Below are 18,696 nucleotides of genomic sequence, written 5' to 3' on the forward strand. Positions count from 1 at the left end.
ATAACAAACATTGAAATTACGTTGTCAAAAATGTATTAATTTGTAGTGATGTAATTACAGTTGATATTCATGGATCGTATGGATTTTTCCATTTTTGCTACAACTTTGAATATTTTTAATTATACATAGTTTATTTACAAGTTAATATAATCCGACATTTGTGCAACAAAGTTGTTGTTTGATAATATTTTATTCATTTACCTTATTTATATAATTTTTATTTTTTTACCATCGTATCAATTCATTGTAACATTATCCATTTTAGTATTATTTATTATTTACCTAAATATTAAATATGGCATAAATGTAACGATTTTTAATTCCACACCCAATTACCTTTTTTCTAACGATCCTTTATACACGGTTGTTTTGTTATTACGATCATATTTAAAAAATTAAAAATATGCGAATCAAAATCGAAAATTTATCCTAAAAACAAACTAATTATTGTTCAATTGCAATTTATCAGTGTGCGTACGCGCACACACAAAGATCACGCTTGTAATAATCGTTTCCGCGCGTTCTATTCATAAATGCCGTAATAGCCACGTACCCACCTAGCGCACAAGCTCGCGCGGCAGCCTCGCGAGCCAATGCCTCGGCTGGTTTGGACGTGCCTCGGCCTGCCTCGGGCGCGCGTTTGCTCGATCGAGCACGGCTCGGCCCCGAGCCATCTGTTGTCGGTAAACTTGACGCGCTCAAAGGTGCCTCAGTGAGCGCTGTGCGTTAGGTGGGGACGGTTATGTTTTGGCTCGTGAGCGAAGCTACTTCAAGTTTTGTCTCTTGCCGTGTTTGTCTTCTGTAATTTTCATATCACGGGCAGTCAGGAGGAGTCCAGTAGGTTTTTTTGATACGTGACTGTTTTCGTTTCTTTAAACAATAAGCAGCTAGGAAAATAGCTGCAGCTGAAAATACACGACTGTCCATTACGAATACTCGCGGACTTATGATGGCTCAGGCTGGCTCGCGAGGCGGCCACGGCCACGCGGAACAAAACTACTGAGGCTGCCGCAGGAGCCATCGCTCGCGATCCGGACACCGAGGCTGCCGCGTGAGCCTGTGCGCTAGGTGGGTACGCGGCTAATGGCATTTATGTACCTATTTGTTCGCACACTCACTTGAGTCGTAGTATTTTGTTTGTAAAAAGTATTGTGTCCATGTTTTAACAGGATTTTATTAAATTATATTTTGTTTTTAACTTTATTATCGTTGAGTAAAAAAATAATGACTAAGTATTTAATATTTTGTATGTATTATATATTACTTAATTTATTTTTTTTCGTAATTAATTAATAACCGTGTATAAAGTCAATTCTCACTTTCTCACTATCCCTGTAGACTTCTCGACTTCTATCTCCAGTCAAACATGTACAATCCCAAATTAAACACAATAAAAAAAAATTAAAGGCATAGACCACGTGTGTACCCTGACATAATTTTTTATATAAATTTATACACGAAAAACTAAGAAAAATGTTTAGTGCTAAAATACATCAATAATTACATCGATTACGACTACTTAAAATTTTAAAAACTTATGTTTCTAAGAGACTTAAGTCAGAACAACAGGCGATTATTAACCTTTGGTTTCTGAGACCGAAATCTGTCATTATCTTTGACTAAACAAATATAACAATATGTTTTAAACAGGGATTTCGGTCTCAGAAATCCGATAGATATAATAAGTATTAGATGTGTTAAAGGAAAAATAAACATAAAAATATGATAAACCAAAAAAGATGTAAATTGTGAAACTGTGAAAAAAATTTAAGTTTTTATCAAAAATAGATGGACTTCCAAATAAATATGCAAGATTTACATTATAAAGGTAGAGCACAGTAAAGCATATTTTTGTAACAATGAACAATAAACTTACTAAACTTGTACTATTGTGAAAAAAAATGTATACATTATGCATCAAAAGTAATTTTAAAGGAACATATTAGGAACTGAGAGCTTAATAAATAACATCTTAAACATTGTTCAAAGCTTCTAGTAAACTCTAGATTGCAACCGAAAATATACATCAACACTTAGATCTTTTAAATTGAATGAAGCACAAGCATTTAAGATTAATTTTAATGATTTCATATTATATTATTTTAAAAGAAAAAAGTATATGTAAAATATTTAGAAAAATAATTTTAGTTGACCATAGTTTATATAAAATATTAACACAAATATGTTTTACAACAATTCCTAATTATGGTGGAGTTTAGAAGATAAATAGCAGATAATTCCGAAAACTACTTCTAAAACCTTAAACTTTACACACAAACATTGATATAACTATATTATATAATATTTAAATAGAATAGACATGTAATATACTCGTATTATTTGGATATAAGTAGAGGTATATGGTTGACAAGCTACGACATATTTGCTCTATAAAAATTTGATCTAATAATAAAAATAGTGAATAAATTTCTTTACTTTGGCAATCTTATACTTTGAGCTTTATTCAATTTACATACAAGTAGACTGTGTATGACATACATATATAAACAATTAAATAAGAGAGATGCAATATGTGAGGTACGGCATCGTGATGTTATTTTCTAATAGTAAGTTTCTACTGCTGTGAAACTTCTATCTATACACTTTATAGACATTTTGTCAAAGAAATGAATGATAATGTTTCTTGGCAGTCGACACCCACTATAATGTCTTTCTTACACAAGGCAACGTAAAACGTCTAAGCTAATATTGTATGGTTTTGCGTTGCGAGAATCGCGTTGCGTGAGCTCCGTATACACAACGTTGAATCATCGACACATGGCGTCATTTGGTCGACAGACATAGTGATTCCATGTCAACTGTATAGATTTTCTCTGCCATCTTGAAAATTGCAGTGACTGTCTTTAACAATGACTTGCGTTAGTCGCTTAACGACTAAATTCGCCGGGTTTCTGAGATTTACATTGCCTTGTGTACGAAGGGTCTTAGACTAATTTGCAAAATTTGTTAACGTTTACTTATTTAATTGTTTATTGTTATAACTAATAAAGTGTTACGTTGTCATTTTTTTTTAATTTGATTTATTTACATTAGGTATTTTTAATTAATTCACTGGAAATTTTAAAGCACGACTTTAAAATCGAATAGGATTTTTTCTCCTGCTTCCTTTGTTGATGACAATTATTTTCAGTTTTGATAAAAAAAAACATTTGTTATTCATTGTTGGAAAACTAAGAAAGCGCTTGTTTTTTTTTTTTTAATTCTGCCAGCCAAGTTTCATACCGTTTTTGTGAGGCATTTCAGTGGAATAAAATCTCAAATAAATATTGAAATATTATAGTTCTTGATGTCACAATTTTAAATTTAGACCGATAATTGTTGTTTTATTTTTAATGAATAACCAGTGTTTAATCGTTTTTATAAATAAGAAGAAAAAAAAATAGGTTTAAATTAATCCTTTATTTTAAAATATTTTTAAGGTCGCTTTATGACATTTTTAAAAAAGCTAAAAAAACATGAAATCTCAAAAATGGTTTACTTTTGCATAGTACATATTGAGGGTGAAAATTATCGCAAAAAGTTACTCCTAATGGGTATACGTCGAAGAACTGTACTTTCTATAGTTTTAACTAACTGGTATTACAACTTTTGGTAACTAAATTATATCAAATAGCTCGTTATTCCAGCGTAATATATTGCAAATTGTGATGTTTTGTTCAATGTGATATATTGCACATTGTGATATTTTGTTCAATGTGATATATTGCAAATTGTGATGTTTTGTTCAATGTGATATATTGCACATTGTGATATTTTGTTCAATGTGATATATTGCAAATTGTGATGTTTTGTTCAATGTGATATATTGCACAATGTGATATACATTATATTCAAAAATATTAATTAGTTAAAAGTAATTTGTCATTCAATAATACTTATATATATTTTCTATATATTTGTTATATCCGAGTTCTATGAAATTCGATACTGATGCCTATAAAAGTATATGCCTTTGGTAGTTATAAAGTTGTTGTATTATAGGTATATAAGTTTTTAGTCAAAATTGAAAGCTACTATTAAATATTTTTAAACATTTATCTAATATATCTAAACATGCATTTCATCTCAATTGTACTCTATTCTATTAATATTTCTAATATTTTTGTTTTTTTTTACGTTTTTTTAATCTACTTACATCAAAAGCGAATTAGATTATGCATTTACTTTAATATGTTTAATGCTATTTTAAATAAATATTATGAATGTTCAAACAATAGTAGAAACAATACTGTAAAAGTGTTAAAATATAGAAAAATAAATATGAATTTATAAAACACAATGACATACTTTTTATATCTTAACAACAGCTTTAATGTACATGTAAACTTGATGTAAAATATTAAAAATTAAAAAATGACTAGATGATGTAAAAAATACATACCAAAAAAAAACTTTTGCACGTACACAATACACATACACGCTCAAAGATATTATTTGGTCAATTTTTAAAGATTTTTTTACGCTCTTACAGGTAAAATGTTTTGTCCAGGTGTAAAGCCAAAAGCCAAAAGTCGTCGTGAAAAATCTGAAATTGCAAGTTATAATGTTTAGTGAAGATGTCTAGAAGTCTTGGGCCTCGTGTGGTGTCTCTTCATATGCGGTGGCTTCATCTGTTTGTCGAATCTCTCCCAGGGTGTTCGTGTATCATGTCACCTCGTATCTTTATGGCCATCGTGGGTCATTATTTCAATCTGAAAACGCAAATTCATATTTTAACTATGAAGTTAATAGCGACTAATTAGCAGGCAGTTTTTTTTTTAAATAAAAGGGATATCTGGAGCCTTATAAATTTGAATAGTATTTAACACTAGCTGTCGCCCGCGACTATGTTTTACATCTGTGCCAAATTTCATCAAGATCTGTTGAACCGTTCCGGAGATACCTTCAAACAAACATCCATCCATACATCCATACATCTAAACATAAGCATTTATAATATTAGTGAGATTATTTCCAAAGGTTTAAAACAGTAATATCTACTTGAACGCGTAAACATAAGGCATATTATCCGTACCGTAGTAAGTTGTAGACCAATCGGCTTCCGATTTAGTAGAGTGAAGTGTCATTAGATTTGTATTTTTCTTAGAGTCTCACAGGGAAAGGTAAAATAGGGAAGCAAAGGATAAAGCATACTACATTGACTGCGCACCCATACGTCACCACCTTGTCTAAATATATAGCGCTACAATCTTAAAGCTTACTTCGCTGAGGATGACCCAGTAGAAGCTGTCGCTCTGTACGCGGAGACGAATGGCAGAGAAGGGTCCAGCGTCTTTTTTTAGTTCACCGTCAGCGAGACCAAATTCATCGAATGTTCCAACAACAGTATAATTGTTGGTGCCAGCTGGCAACACTTCCACAACGGTGTCGTAGAATTTGTCAGTCACGTGGTCGACGTTGCTACTACGGAAAGTGAAGCTAGAAATCAAAACAAACACTTATAGTCTAAAACAACTTAATGTGTGTGACATCTTTTCCATTTAAAAAACACACACAACACACACACACACACACATATATATATATATATATATATATATATATATATATATATATATATATATATATATATATATATATATATTATTTTAATTAAAACCTGATGCGAACTGTATCCGTAACAAACTTTAGTACAAGCATCACTTTGTACAGCACTAAACGAAATATATAAACTAAGAGGTATTAATATATCCCTAGAAATATCTAAAAAAATATAAATCATGAAATATAAAAAGTTACCTTTTAATAGCCGTTGGTTTTTCAAACCAAAATTCAACCATATCGCCTTTCTTTGGTTTGATGCCCCAGAAATAAGTTTGACCTTCATACGCCCGTTTGAGTGTGTGATCACCTTGTTCTACGATATCTGTTCTCATGTATTCCAGAGGGGGGTTGGTGTGCGGATAATAAGTAGGTACCGAACCAAATTGAGCTTCCTGTAATGTCATTTTATTTGATTTTTATTTATCACATTAAAATAATATCTTATTACGAGTATATTAATAATAAATTCTGTAAAGTTACCTAATAGTAGAAAATATATAGAATTACACATTAATTACCTTGACTTTCTGAATCTTTCCCTTTAGTGAAGAGTAGAGACCGATGTGTTGGAATAGCGATGTTTTATACTTCGGTCGAATTGAGGTTTTGCTTTTAGAGCAGGCTTTCTATAATATACGAATAAAAACTACGAGTTAATCCCACAGAATACTTTGCTATCCACATAAAAGTTACATTATCTTTGAAAAAATATTAATATACACATCAACAACCTTTTCTCTTGTTATAAGTCTAGAAGAAATTGATAATATTGTAGAATACTCTTGCGCGTGACTGCGATTTCTAGTCCTGATACCATTTTAAAATAAAAAGTTGTATAACGTAAAACTCAGAAATCTCTTTATCAAGAAATCAGTTTCAAAGTCATGTTTAACCAATTACTATATATTATTTAGAAAAATAGTATTTCCTACGTTTAGAATAAGCAACAATATTTCTCGTTATAACTAAGTACATTTTTGAAATCCAAAATTGTTCTTAACGAATAATAAAGCAATAAATTAAAGTTTTGCATTTCATTACTCTTACATTAATACTTATTTTAAGAGTTCAATTTAATTTTCTCATTGAACATCAACATACCGCATTCTTATCAATGGAACAGACACGATCAGCGAGGTAACTTTCCAGCAGCCAGTCGATGGGCATGTTATTGTAGAAAAGCTGCACGTAGGTAACGAAGTGTATCAGATCGGATGAACGAAAGAGTTTGCCAATGCCACCCACTTGACAGTACTCAATGAAGAACCAGTTAGGTGTGGCAACAGTTGTCGCTGCTGTAAACTGCTTGATTTCCTGAAATAGATAATTATAGATTTTTATCATAAAAAATTGAGGCATGAAAACAGCCAGTATCAGGCGATTTTTAAAGGAAAAATTAATCATCCACTTGAAAAGGTTCTTTCAAAGCATCAAAAGACGTTTGAAAAATCGGTCTTTCGATTGCAAGTCCTATTAAAACAGCAAAGAAATTTCCCAGGATAGATGGTAAAAAAACGGAAGCAAGTATTTGAAAAGCATCCCAGTGCAGATTCCAAGAGGACTGAATCTAGTTATAAATTTAAATTACCTTTTTCCAGCAATTGGAAACGATTGATATTGTAATTAGGGTTCAAATAAAACTTCAAGAGTATTTCTTGCTAATACAATTTGATACGGCAAGCAGCGTCGCAAATAATTCGATTCGTAGTCGTCGACGACTTCAATTTAAAATAGAATCCTAATTAAATTTCTTGTTGCGCTTCCGATATCGAACGAAACCTATTCCTTTAGAAAGATAGGTATTTACTTGACTTTTACAGAACTCCTAACACCATCTCGTTAAATAAATATTTATCTTAGCTTTGAATTAAATATTTAAATAATCTTTACCTCTTATTAGTGATAACCTGATAACACAAAGCTATGAAATATGACGAAATATGTTACAAAAAATTTCGAGCATTAAACTTATTACTTCTTAATAACTTCGATTATGTTTTTAAAATAGTACAGAGTAAAGTGTCAGCGGTAATAGCAGTAACGTAACGAATGTCTGAAATAACCAACGAGTTATCGGTAACTTTTTTACTTTGTTGAACGCTGTTCTTTTGACGTTAGGTACTTGCGCCGTTACACACTTAGTTTAAGGTAAACATTATTGACTGGTACAATTAAAATTATTTTACACTGTGTCATTGTCAAAGTAGGATAAAAATTAAAATATTTAAATCAATAACAATAACCTTATACTAACTAAAGATTATACACAAGGAAAAATTAAAATTGATGTTACATAAAATCACAATTTATGGTTATTCTAGGTAATCTGGTGAGATAGCGAAAGGGTATTTCGTGGGGTACACTGTACCTATGTTGAGATGTAGAATAGTCCGTGTCAATTTTATTTTATTTCGTATTTACTGTAAAATACAAATACCTACATTGATGACGTTACGGAATTTAAGTTACTCGTAAGCAAATATGAGTACTATGTTTGATATGCACACATATAAAAGGAAATATCTCATGAAAATATAAAACTTTACAAAGTGATTAGAGATGAAGTGTGCTACGATTTTATCTTATAAGGTTCTCGGTATCATTATAAGTTAAAGTGCAACAAAATGTAAAAATGAGCGCAAAGCACATAACAACCAATACAACATTTGTTTTGAAATAATATTCGCACCAAGCAGGTAATACAATTATAGTGCTCAAAATCAAATACGTCTTTCGCGAATGCGTTTCTTATTAGAGTTTACATCCTAAAAATATTTATTATAAACAGATAAATGGTAATTGCAGAACTGCGTCACTTTAAAACTATGATATACCTAAATGCTAACATCGATATTCGATGCCATTACTTAAAAATGTAAACAACAAACCAATTTTTAAGGGTTGCATAATAATGGATACAATATAATTTTGAATTATAAATTTATTACCTGCATGTAGTTCTTCTTGGCGATAACGTCGTCTTCCAGCATCAGATAGAAGGTGCCTTTGGTTTGAGCGTAAGACATCAGATAGATGGCATCCAGGTTCTGCTTAGTACGCCATTTAACGCGCTTCATCGAATCGCCGAGAGTTTTTTCTAATGTGTTGAAATCGGGATAATAAGATGACGATGGTGACAAAACTTCGATGAGACCGTTTTCCACTTGCTTCGGAAACCTGAAATTGCAGCCTTTACATTGAGCCCCATTTAACGATAAAAAATTCCAAAACTCAAAAGGTTTTCGTACCGATATTGATTTTGATTTGTGTCCATTAGCTTAATGCAATCTGTCGTCAGTCATGTGAAAACAAAGCGAAACTAGGAGGGAATTGATTCAATTGGCTTACAGATAATCGCGCCAATTTCGGGCCTGAATGCACCAGCAGACCTATGTTGTGGCGTGTGATAAGCTCAGTGTTAGATCTATATACAGGCAAATGACCGATCGTAGATTGTTTGAACAATAGAAAATGTTTCCGAGTAGTATATTAAAGTTACCAAAATCAAATATCAGCTTGTAAGGAATAAATTGATAATAAAGTTTTGGTATTTTTAAATAGCAATTATTTTATTCGCCTTTTTTTAAAAATATGTAAGGCGCTTAAATTTTTTCCGAAGCATTTTTTATTTGAAATAAAAAAATGAGTTAATCTCTAGTGGTTTTGCTAATGCAGATTACGGAGCGGTAAACAAATGGGAACGTCGCATCTCCGAGCTTTTGTAGTTTTCAGCGGGAAAATTCCTAATGGAAATATTTTAGGTACAAAAAACAATAATTTATAGATTTTTTTACAACCTATAGATGATTAATGTTTTCCATATCACTTTTAAATAAAATAAGTCAGCTTAACTGTTGGATTAACTGTGCCCACATGTTTTATTTAATCAAAAGTAAGAGTTAATAGACTCACGTAATTTCAATCTGGCGAGCGGTGTTCACAACGTACTCCAAATCAGTTTCGCCGACAAACACGACGATGAGAGTCGAATTAACGTCGTCCTCAGCCAAGCCATTCACCAGGTGCTGCGTTATACAAAATGAAGCTGATGAGTAGTGATAGAAATTAGGTGGAGCTTTTCCTATAGAAATTTTATAACACAATTTTGATTTTCAAATTGAAAAATGCAATACTTTAGTTTGCTTAACTTTTAAATAAATTGCAGTCTACAATATTGTTTGATGAAGAAAAATATGTGGCAACGTACCGTAAGTGTAATCAAGAGATAGCTCTCCTTATCTCTTTTAACTGTCGGTATACCGATAACAACGTCGACAAACACTCGGCCGGACTTCATGTGATAAGAGGGGCGGAGGCTGTTTGGGTCATTCATCAGGTGTGGGAGTAGTTGAAAAACAAAAGGAGTGCGAAAAAGTTGGAGATTTTTGGGCTGAACTCCTTGCGCCGTCTTCGTTCCTATGAAGATAAACTTATATTTGATAATGATTAATTGACTAATCACTACAATGAAAACAGATTAAAATATTAACAATTCTGATAATTGAAATGTGTAATACATTTAAAACGCGACAAAATCACATACAAACATATTAATTAAATATCTTTTGCATTCATTTGCAGTGCAATATATTTTAAGTAATTGCCATTAAAAATCAATTTGCTATACACTTATTGAAAGGTCGGAAACTCTAAAGTAAATTAAAAACAGGGAAGAACTCGCACAGCGTAAAATATTGAGAAATAAATGAAAAACATCGAAAGCGTGTCAACATAATTGACGAGTATACACGAAGACTACGTACATGTTCTGTGTATCACTGCTGTTATAATAACTGAATAACAATATAGCCATCCCTTTCTTTCTTTTTGTATAAAACTGAGATAGCAATATTGTTGGTATACAAGTGTCACTTGAAATTCACAGTTAGATATAGTTTTACTTCACGGCATGTAGAAGTGATTTAATTAACAACCACTGAACATGCTAATCTCATATTTTGTGGCACGTTACATCAAGGACGCCGTGAAGCGTTCACAGCATGTATTACTCCACAAGGAGTGCAAATTGTTGTACACATGTAATATTCCTTTGAAGTTATAGCTTTAAATGATGTCAAGAATGTAGGGAAAATGTTACACGTAGTGTGGCAAAGGAGCCTGTTACATAATTGATCAGAGATGTGAAATGTAAGTTATTTTTCGAAGAATGTACGTTATTCAACAATACAATCTGCATTCGTGATGCAGAACTTGTGTACCGAGTGTGTAAAATAAATTATATGTGACAGTCTGGTACTAAAATTCGTGAGAGATTCGCGAGCGGACTGTTGTTCAAGTTTATGCTTTTATAAATATAGTGAATACTAATGGTGTGCTAATTGACCCATGACGTAATCGGGTAAGATTAGTTTACAATTTAAGTAAACATAGAAGGATAAGTTATCTGTTTATTTCTGTGAAGAAATTATAAAACGGCAAGAAATAAAATGTTGGCATGAAAGCGTTGATATCTTTTTAATTTGTGCACAAATTAAAAAGACCGTTGTCAGTGCGACTACGATTTATGTATAAAAATGTACTCTCCGTAATTCTGCAGCTTTGAGCGGGTTAAATCGTGATAAAATTTAAGGTTTTTCAATAATAGTCATACCGCTAAGATTTTTCAATGATGTCATAAGCTCCGGAGTAATGGTCACCGTAACCGTGTCGCCGTACGATGTCGGCTGATGATGGTGACTTTCGTTGAAACAGCGACTTGCAAGGACCTTATTCTGTAGAACAATCAAACATTAAACTCAACTTATTGCACCGTTCACTCAAATTTCCATTCCATTCCAAATAGGAGGAGGTAGGGAAATCCTTTTTTTATCAATAAAACAATATATCCCCCTATAAACCACAAAGCGCCATTTTTTTTCATCTACAACCGTTATTAAAAAAAAAACATTTATTGTAATCAAACTATTGTTTTTTTGCAAACAAGATTATTTAATTCCTGTTCGAGAATAAGGCAGATATTAAAGTAAATATAAATTAAATAAATTACCTGCAAGGTAAGGAGGTCCTCTAGACGAGCACGGTAAAGCGAATCGAGGAATTGCAGGTGGGTTTGCATCTCCGCTATGCTTTGCTCCATTTTGTCCTCTCTTGGCATAGAGACTAAACAAAGAAAACCAAATATTATTAATAAAAATATATACAACAAAAAGATTTTAGCTAATCTATTAAACGTTCTTATAAACAGATTAACTTAATAACTATATGTCCATTTATCGTTTTACCATGACAATTATTAAGATTTTATAACTCTACAGTTGAAAACTGCCAATGCAGAGAATTTTTTAAAACATGCTTAATTTCACTTCAATTACATGAGTTATAATGTTTCTTATTAAAATCTCACCCGGCTCTTCAATATGCACAAATTGTATTGACAAATACAGACGTCACGAATATAACTAATGAAACGCTAAGGCAATCCACTCGACATGCATGTTTGTAATCAAATTATACTTGATTCCGTATTGTTGCGATTTCGCCATACCTTCAATCGTGCTGCACTTTGTACGCCCTGACAAGTATTAACATTTCGTTGAAGTAGATTTAATTCATAAAAGCAGTTATGACTTTAACAATTCAATTATCCTTCAATTATGTATTAATGAAAATATAACATAGTTATCAATGTTCTTGAGTTTCATGGTCAAGGGAGTTGGTAGAAATTATATTAAACTAGCTTTTACCCGCGACTCCGTCCGCGCGGAATAAAAAATAGAAAACGGAGTAAAAATTATCCTATGTCCTTTTCCTGGTTCTAAGCTACCTGCCCACCAATTTTCAGTCAAATCGATTCAGCCGTTCTTACAATATAGAGAGACAGGTATCGCTAGTATTATAGAATATATGTTTGTCAAAATGGAATAATTATGTGACATATCGAAAGTTAGTTAAATCAGCGATATCGATGATCAAAAGTAATTTTTGATATGGCACGTATTTATTCATCCACACAACACACACGTGATCTAAAATATGTCAAAATTTTGTCGTTTCTACTAACATCGCTAATCGAATGTTGTGTTCGAAGCAGGTTATATTATTGGCACATTATAAATAACCATCTAAGTATAGTAATTATAATATGTATTCGTATATCAAATTTGTATTCATGGCCCTTTAATAATTACTGCCACTTTACAATGTTTCGTTGATTGATACACAACATAAAAGCAAAAGCAGATTAAAAACAGGAGACAGATTTTGGAAGTAATTGCTCGCATGAAGTAATATCAAACATGACCCGTCTCGCTTTGGCTGAATACATCATATTCGTATATGCACTTGTACAACGTGTAACCAGCAAATTGTGTACGCCGCCTGTTGGTAGTTTGTCCCGGCAAATAGTAAGGACTCGGCAAATTGCATATCGAACAAATCTTACTAATACTCGTATTATATCTGCGAATGTTTACATGGATGGATGGATGTTTCTTTGAAGGTATATCCGGAACGGCTCAACGGATCTCGAAGAAATTTGACACAGGTGTAGAACATAGTCTGCAAGGACATATAGGCTACTTATTAAGTTTTTTTTTAATTCCGCACTGACGAGACCGCGGGCGACGGTTAGTTCATTTATAAAATGTCATACAATATTTCTGCAATTCGTAAAAGTGACATTTCACTGCAGCGCTACCTGATGGTGCAACTATCACAGTCATCAGCGCACGCCAGTTTATTGGCTGCAAACAAAATAACAGTCAATGAAGTGATATTTTTATATTTGAACTTCACCTATCAACAACCCTTTGCCTATACTTTTTGGTGTTTGTAACTAACTAAAGCTCAGAGATGTTATATTTACTATAGATGCAATAACGTCAAATTGGGATAAATTGTAGTAATGAAATAGAATAGCTGTCATTGAATAAAAATTAAATGATCACGCGACACACAAAAGACGAAATGGTGATCAATTTAAATCCTCACTTATGTAATAAACTCGGTACATTTCTCTTCGAAATCTTGTATTTCGGTACTCCGAAGACACAAGCTGTACTTGAAAAGCAAATCTGAACTCCGTCTCTGAATAAAACCTTAGAATCCACATATACCACGTAAACTCCTTGCGACAAGATTTCTACTTTAAATATACTTTTAAACATCGAATCGGTAGTCCGCACAATGAGATTTATTTTTCTACGAAAAGAATAAGAATCGGGATTTATTTTATTGCATCTTTTAGAAATGCGATTGATATCATTTTTATTATAAAATAAGATGAATATCAGTACTATGTGTTATTTGATACTATGTTATATATCTGTGCCAAATTTCAATAAGACATGTCGAACCACTGCAGAGTTGTCAAGTAAATATGTAAATCAAATGTATTCCACGGGAACCGTATGCATTTCCGGGATCATACGTTCTACATCTACACCAAATTTCATTGAGATCTATGCAGCCGTTCGTACATATTCGTAGATGCCTTCAAATAAACATCCATCCATCCATATATCCATGTAAACATTCGCATTTATAACATTAGTAAGAAGTATGATGATATTTTCCAAGAATTAAAAATATCTTGTTGACTTTGTTTTATATTTTAAATTTCAACAAGATCTTTTGAATTGTTGCAGAATTATCGAGTAAACATGGAGAAATAAAGTAAACGTATCACACGGGAACCGAACTATTTCCGGGATTAAACGGATATGTATAGTAGGAAAGATACTCGTAGTAAGATTAATTACAAAATACGTTAAACTTTCAAAGCGTAAAAAGGAAAAAGTTTTTCCTGCGAAACGGAAAGCTTTTATTTGTACAAAAATCGATGGTAGCTACTGAAGCGGTGAGCAAACCTAATTCCTCGCTTATTGCTGTTGCATTAGTCTCTCTGTGAGTATTACATTGCGCAAAGCCAGTGACGATTTTAAATGTTGATTTAGACGGAATTCTCTTACAGATGCAATTTTTATCTTTTCAAATGGATTATATTTTCCTAATCTCTTCTTTAAGTAACAATGTTTATTACGTCACCAATTGTTTTTTTATCAACTTTACTGTGTAATACGACTGACCATGATATTAATGCATTTTGTTGTCTTTGTTTTGCCAAAGACAATGTACGGAGTGACAATATAATAGTAATTCATTTTGTACAGCAACATCGTGAACAGCAATAAAATTGTATTCAATTAAAGTTCAAATAACATAGACAAAATGCACAACGTATTTAATTTTTCCGACATTCAGTTGGAACATTGTTACAAATTTTTTTTTTCTTTCACATAAAATTCGTATTCCAGTATTCACCAATATGAAATACAAATAGTGAACAAACAAAAGAATACTTGATTGATTCGAGTGAAAAATTGAAGCTCCGGATTGGTTTGATGTATTTATTTTAATAAAGTCAAAATATTACGAACTTAACGTTAAGTCCAAACTGATTCATAAAAATACAATCATATACATGTAAAGTCAAGGACAATTATATAGTAAGCCGGAGAAAAAAAACCCAAAATCTTATTTTCATTTGGAAAAAATATTAACTTCCTCCTGTTTATGGAATAAGGACGCCAACGAGGCGAGGCCCCTTAAACCTTTCGTACAGTCAGCTGCATAAATATAGTGGCAGTCAAGATATCCAAATATATAGGAACACCTAAAGTGAACAATTATATAAGTACAGTCAGCTTCATAAATATAGTGGCAGTCAAGATATCCAAATATATAGGAACACCTAAAGTGATCAATTATATAAGTACAACCAAAGTCATCAAATTAATTGAAGCATCCACTCTGCTCAAAAAGATCGAAGCGTTCACATCGTCATATATATGAGTACATTCAAAGTGCCCATAATTATAGTAACAGACAGAGCGTCAATAGTAACGAAGCATCGAAAGTATGCAAAAATATCGTAACATTAGACAAAATTGAACTCTATCTCTATTCACTTAAGATACACTTTGAAATATACTACATCTGTTAAATTCATTTGACGCTTTGTATCAACATAATAGGTTGTCTAATAAGTTCGTTCCGATTTTTAATAGGTAGCTTAGAATAGACCCGAATATATTACAATTATTGAAAACATATGACATGTTTAGATAACACATCTATCTATACATATAAAAGAAAGTTGTGTTAGTTACACCATTTATAACTCAAGAACGGCTGAATCGATTTGACTGAAAATTGGTGGGCAGGTAGCTTAGAACCAGGAAAAGGACATAGGATAATTTTACCCCGTTATCTATTTCTTTTTCCGCGCGGACGGAGTCGCGGGTAAAAGCTAGTATATACATAAAAGAAAGTCGTGTTAGTTACACTATTTATAACTCAAGAACGGCTGAATCGATTTGACTGAAAATTGGTGGGCAGGTAGCTTAGAACGAGGAAACGGACATAGGATAATTTTGTACCCCGTTTTCTATTTTTTATTCCGCGCGGACGGAGTCGCGGGTAAAAGCTAGTACATACTAAACGAGGATAACTTCAGCCATATTTTGACAAATGGTAGGACACGATTCGTTCTTTTCTATCAGTTTTATAAAAACTGATTCACTTAATTTTTGCCGAAATACATAAGACGTTTTGCAATAAAATCGAACAAATATAATTTAAAAGACGTATGCCAAAACTTAAGGGCCCTTAAAACTTCCCTTAAAAATGGGCACGAACTTATCGGACAACCCAACATTTTTCTTCTTATTATTATAAAGTTTAAAATTTATAAATTGACGATACATGACAGATACCTAATCTATCTATATATATAAAAGAAAGTCGTGTTAGTTACACTGTTTATAACTCAAGATCGGTCAAACTGATTTAGCTGAAAATTGATGGGGAGATAGCTTAGAACTAGGAGACGGACATAGGAACTTTTTATCCTGTGAGCATTTTTTTTATTCCGCGCGGACAAAGTCGCGGGTAAAAGCTAGTAAGTAATATCAAATTTTACTCTGTCACAATATGTGCTAGTTTCAGTGTTTTACTATTTTCGCCGCAGTACGTAAGTTTAATGGTTCGAATCCCAAGCTTACAAGGTTTTTATTTTTCAATATTATCAATCACATATAGAGCTTGTTTTTTTTTAATGAAAAGGAAAAATCTGGTAATGTACTTAGAATATGTTTTTTACTTAACAAAAACAATTTTAAATTTTAATTTTTGGGGTATTAAATATTTATATAAAATTAATAACGATTAGGTTCGGCCATCTCGGAATAAAGCGAGTGGGCGGAGAGTGTTTTCACTTGTCATTGCGGTCATTGAAATTGAATTCTACTCGTATATCCATATCCTTGAAATACACTTTGAAAGTATACAAATTCTGTTAAATTAATTGACAATTTGTATCAAATTATTTTTCTCTTACTGTTAGGTATCTTCAGTCCGGTTGCAGTAGAATTTTCCAAGCATAGATTTATTACACGTATTCGATGTCGCCAGTGACATAGTCCGCGCGGAATTAAATGACGAAACTTACAAGAACAAACGTGAACAATGAAAAAACATGCTAATGACGACTCGGTTAAAAAAAGGGACAAGGAATATTGTGGTTCCTTAATTTTTAAAGATGTCGTATTCGACTACTATTGTAACCAATAATTGTTGCGATAATGTTCAATTTTATATAACGCTTTGATAATAAAATTAAAAACAGTAAAAAAAGTTTGGGATTCGAATCGCCAAAACTGCGTATTACAGCGAACAGTTAAGCCGTAAGGCCAAACTGGCATGTATGGTGACAAATTAAAATTTGATATTGCTTATCTATCTCGTACCTATCTGTCATGCGGGACGTAAACTTGTAGTAAATAGCAAAAAAATGTTTTGATTATAAAATGTCAAATGAATTTAACAGAAGTAGTATATTTCAAAGTGTATTTTAAGTATATAGAGATAGAGTTCAATTTTGTCTAATGTTACGATATTTTTGCATACTTTCGATGCTTCGTTACTATTGACGCTCTGTCTGTTACTATAATTATGGGCACTTTGAATGTACTCATATATATGACGATGTGAACGCTTCGATCTTTTTGAGCAGAGTGGATGCTTCAATTAATTTGATGACTTTGGTTGTACTTATATAATTGATCACTTTAGGTGTTCCTATATATTTGGATATCTTGACTGCCACTATATTTATGAAGCTGACTGTACAACCAAAGTCTCTCAACGTTGGTGGCCGCATTTTTTGTTTGAAACGGTAATTAACAAATTATCTCTACAGTGCTTATGGGTTTTATAGAATCAATACAACTAAAACGCGTTTTACTTGGAAATATACCTATTCTACTCAAGTCATGGTGTTAATATTCGATATTTTTTATCGAATAAATCGAGTAGAGTGCATGACAATAGACAACACAACGTAACCTTTGTTTAGCTTCACTGATTGAAATAGGTGAGTGATTTTTTTAACACAAGTGTGATGGCTGTACGAATAAAATCGATACAAACTTACTCTCTGAAAAGAGAGTATTTCATTTGAAATTTTTAATCAAATACCTCGCCAGACGGAAACAAGATACCTATTGAGAATACAGTACATATTGTAGTAATAATTGACGTAATCATCGTTTTATTGGAGTTGTATAGATATCTGCATTCGACAAGATGAAGTTTTTTTTTGGCATACGCCTGATTAGGTCTGCCGTAACATAGAATGTTAATTGGTTCTAACATATAAAAGTATATGGTGGGTATAGGCTTATTTTTGCCAAGGGCCATGACAACCGAGATAAGTAGGTTTTTTAATACCTCATGGAATAAACAGGCGTTTAATCACTGCCGTGGATTTTATTTGTACAAGACAAATATATCTTGTGTTGTAATAGCTGCAAGGAAATTCGGCGTTCTATTGTTGACGAGCTGACGTGCTGAGTCTTTGATACCTTTGATGTTAAATATAAAGATTTACCTATATTAAAAATAGAAAACTGTTTTTATTGTGATGAAAATGCTTACGATGACAAGACTTTTTTTAATACAGACTTTCTTAAACAAAACGTCAAAATGAAAAGATGTCAAAAAGAAGATATGAATTTTAAAAATGTTTCTCAAAATGTACAAAAAGGCTGGATGCAAATCCGAGGTCGTTACATTATCTAATACGTCTTTACCCTTAGTAAAAAGCGAACA

At 32.2% G+C, this 18,696-nt stretch overlaps 1 protein-coding gene across 1 annotated transcript in view; it reads right to left on the reverse strand.

Annotated features, from left to right (window-relative positions):
- Nucleotides 1-4,513: 4,513 nt before the first annotated feature.
- The window catches only part of LOC106716983 (alpha-1,3-mannosyl-glycoprotein 4-beta-N-acetylglucosaminyltransferase A), a 36,930-nt gene continuing 22,747 nt past the window's right edge, over nucleotides 4,514-18,696 (reverse strand). The window contains exons 2-11 of the mRNA XM_045686135.1: nucleotides 11,573-11,685; nucleotides 11,177-11,297; nucleotides 9,773-9,981; nucleotides 9,478-9,590; nucleotides 8,514-8,742; nucleotides 6,667-6,879; nucleotides 6,084-6,191; nucleotides 5,761-5,957; nucleotides 5,223-5,439; nucleotides 4,514-4,712 (exon numbers count right to left, since the gene is read on the reverse strand). Of these exons, the coding sequence (XP_045542091.1) occupies nucleotides 4,671-4,712; nucleotides 5,223-5,439; nucleotides 5,761-5,957; nucleotides 6,084-6,191; nucleotides 6,667-6,879; nucleotides 8,514-8,742; nucleotides 9,478-9,590; nucleotides 9,773-9,981; nucleotides 11,177-11,297; nucleotides 11,573-11,680 (1,557 nt within the window). The 5' untranslated portion in view covers nucleotides 11,681-11,685 and the 3' untranslated portion in view covers nucleotides 4,514-4,670. The remainder of the gene's footprint in view (nucleotides 4,713-5,222; nucleotides 5,440-5,760; nucleotides 5,958-6,083; nucleotides 6,192-6,666; nucleotides 6,880-8,513; nucleotides 8,743-9,477; nucleotides 9,591-9,772; nucleotides 9,982-11,176; nucleotides 11,298-11,572; nucleotides 11,686-18,696) is intronic.

This window comes from Papilio machaon, chromosome Z (genome assembly GCF_912999745.1).
Source record: "Papilio machaon chromosome Z, ilPapMach1.1, whole genome shotgun sequence".
Lineage (NCBI taxonomy): Eukaryota > Metazoa > Arthropoda > Insecta > Lepidoptera > Papilionidae > Papilio > Papilio machaon.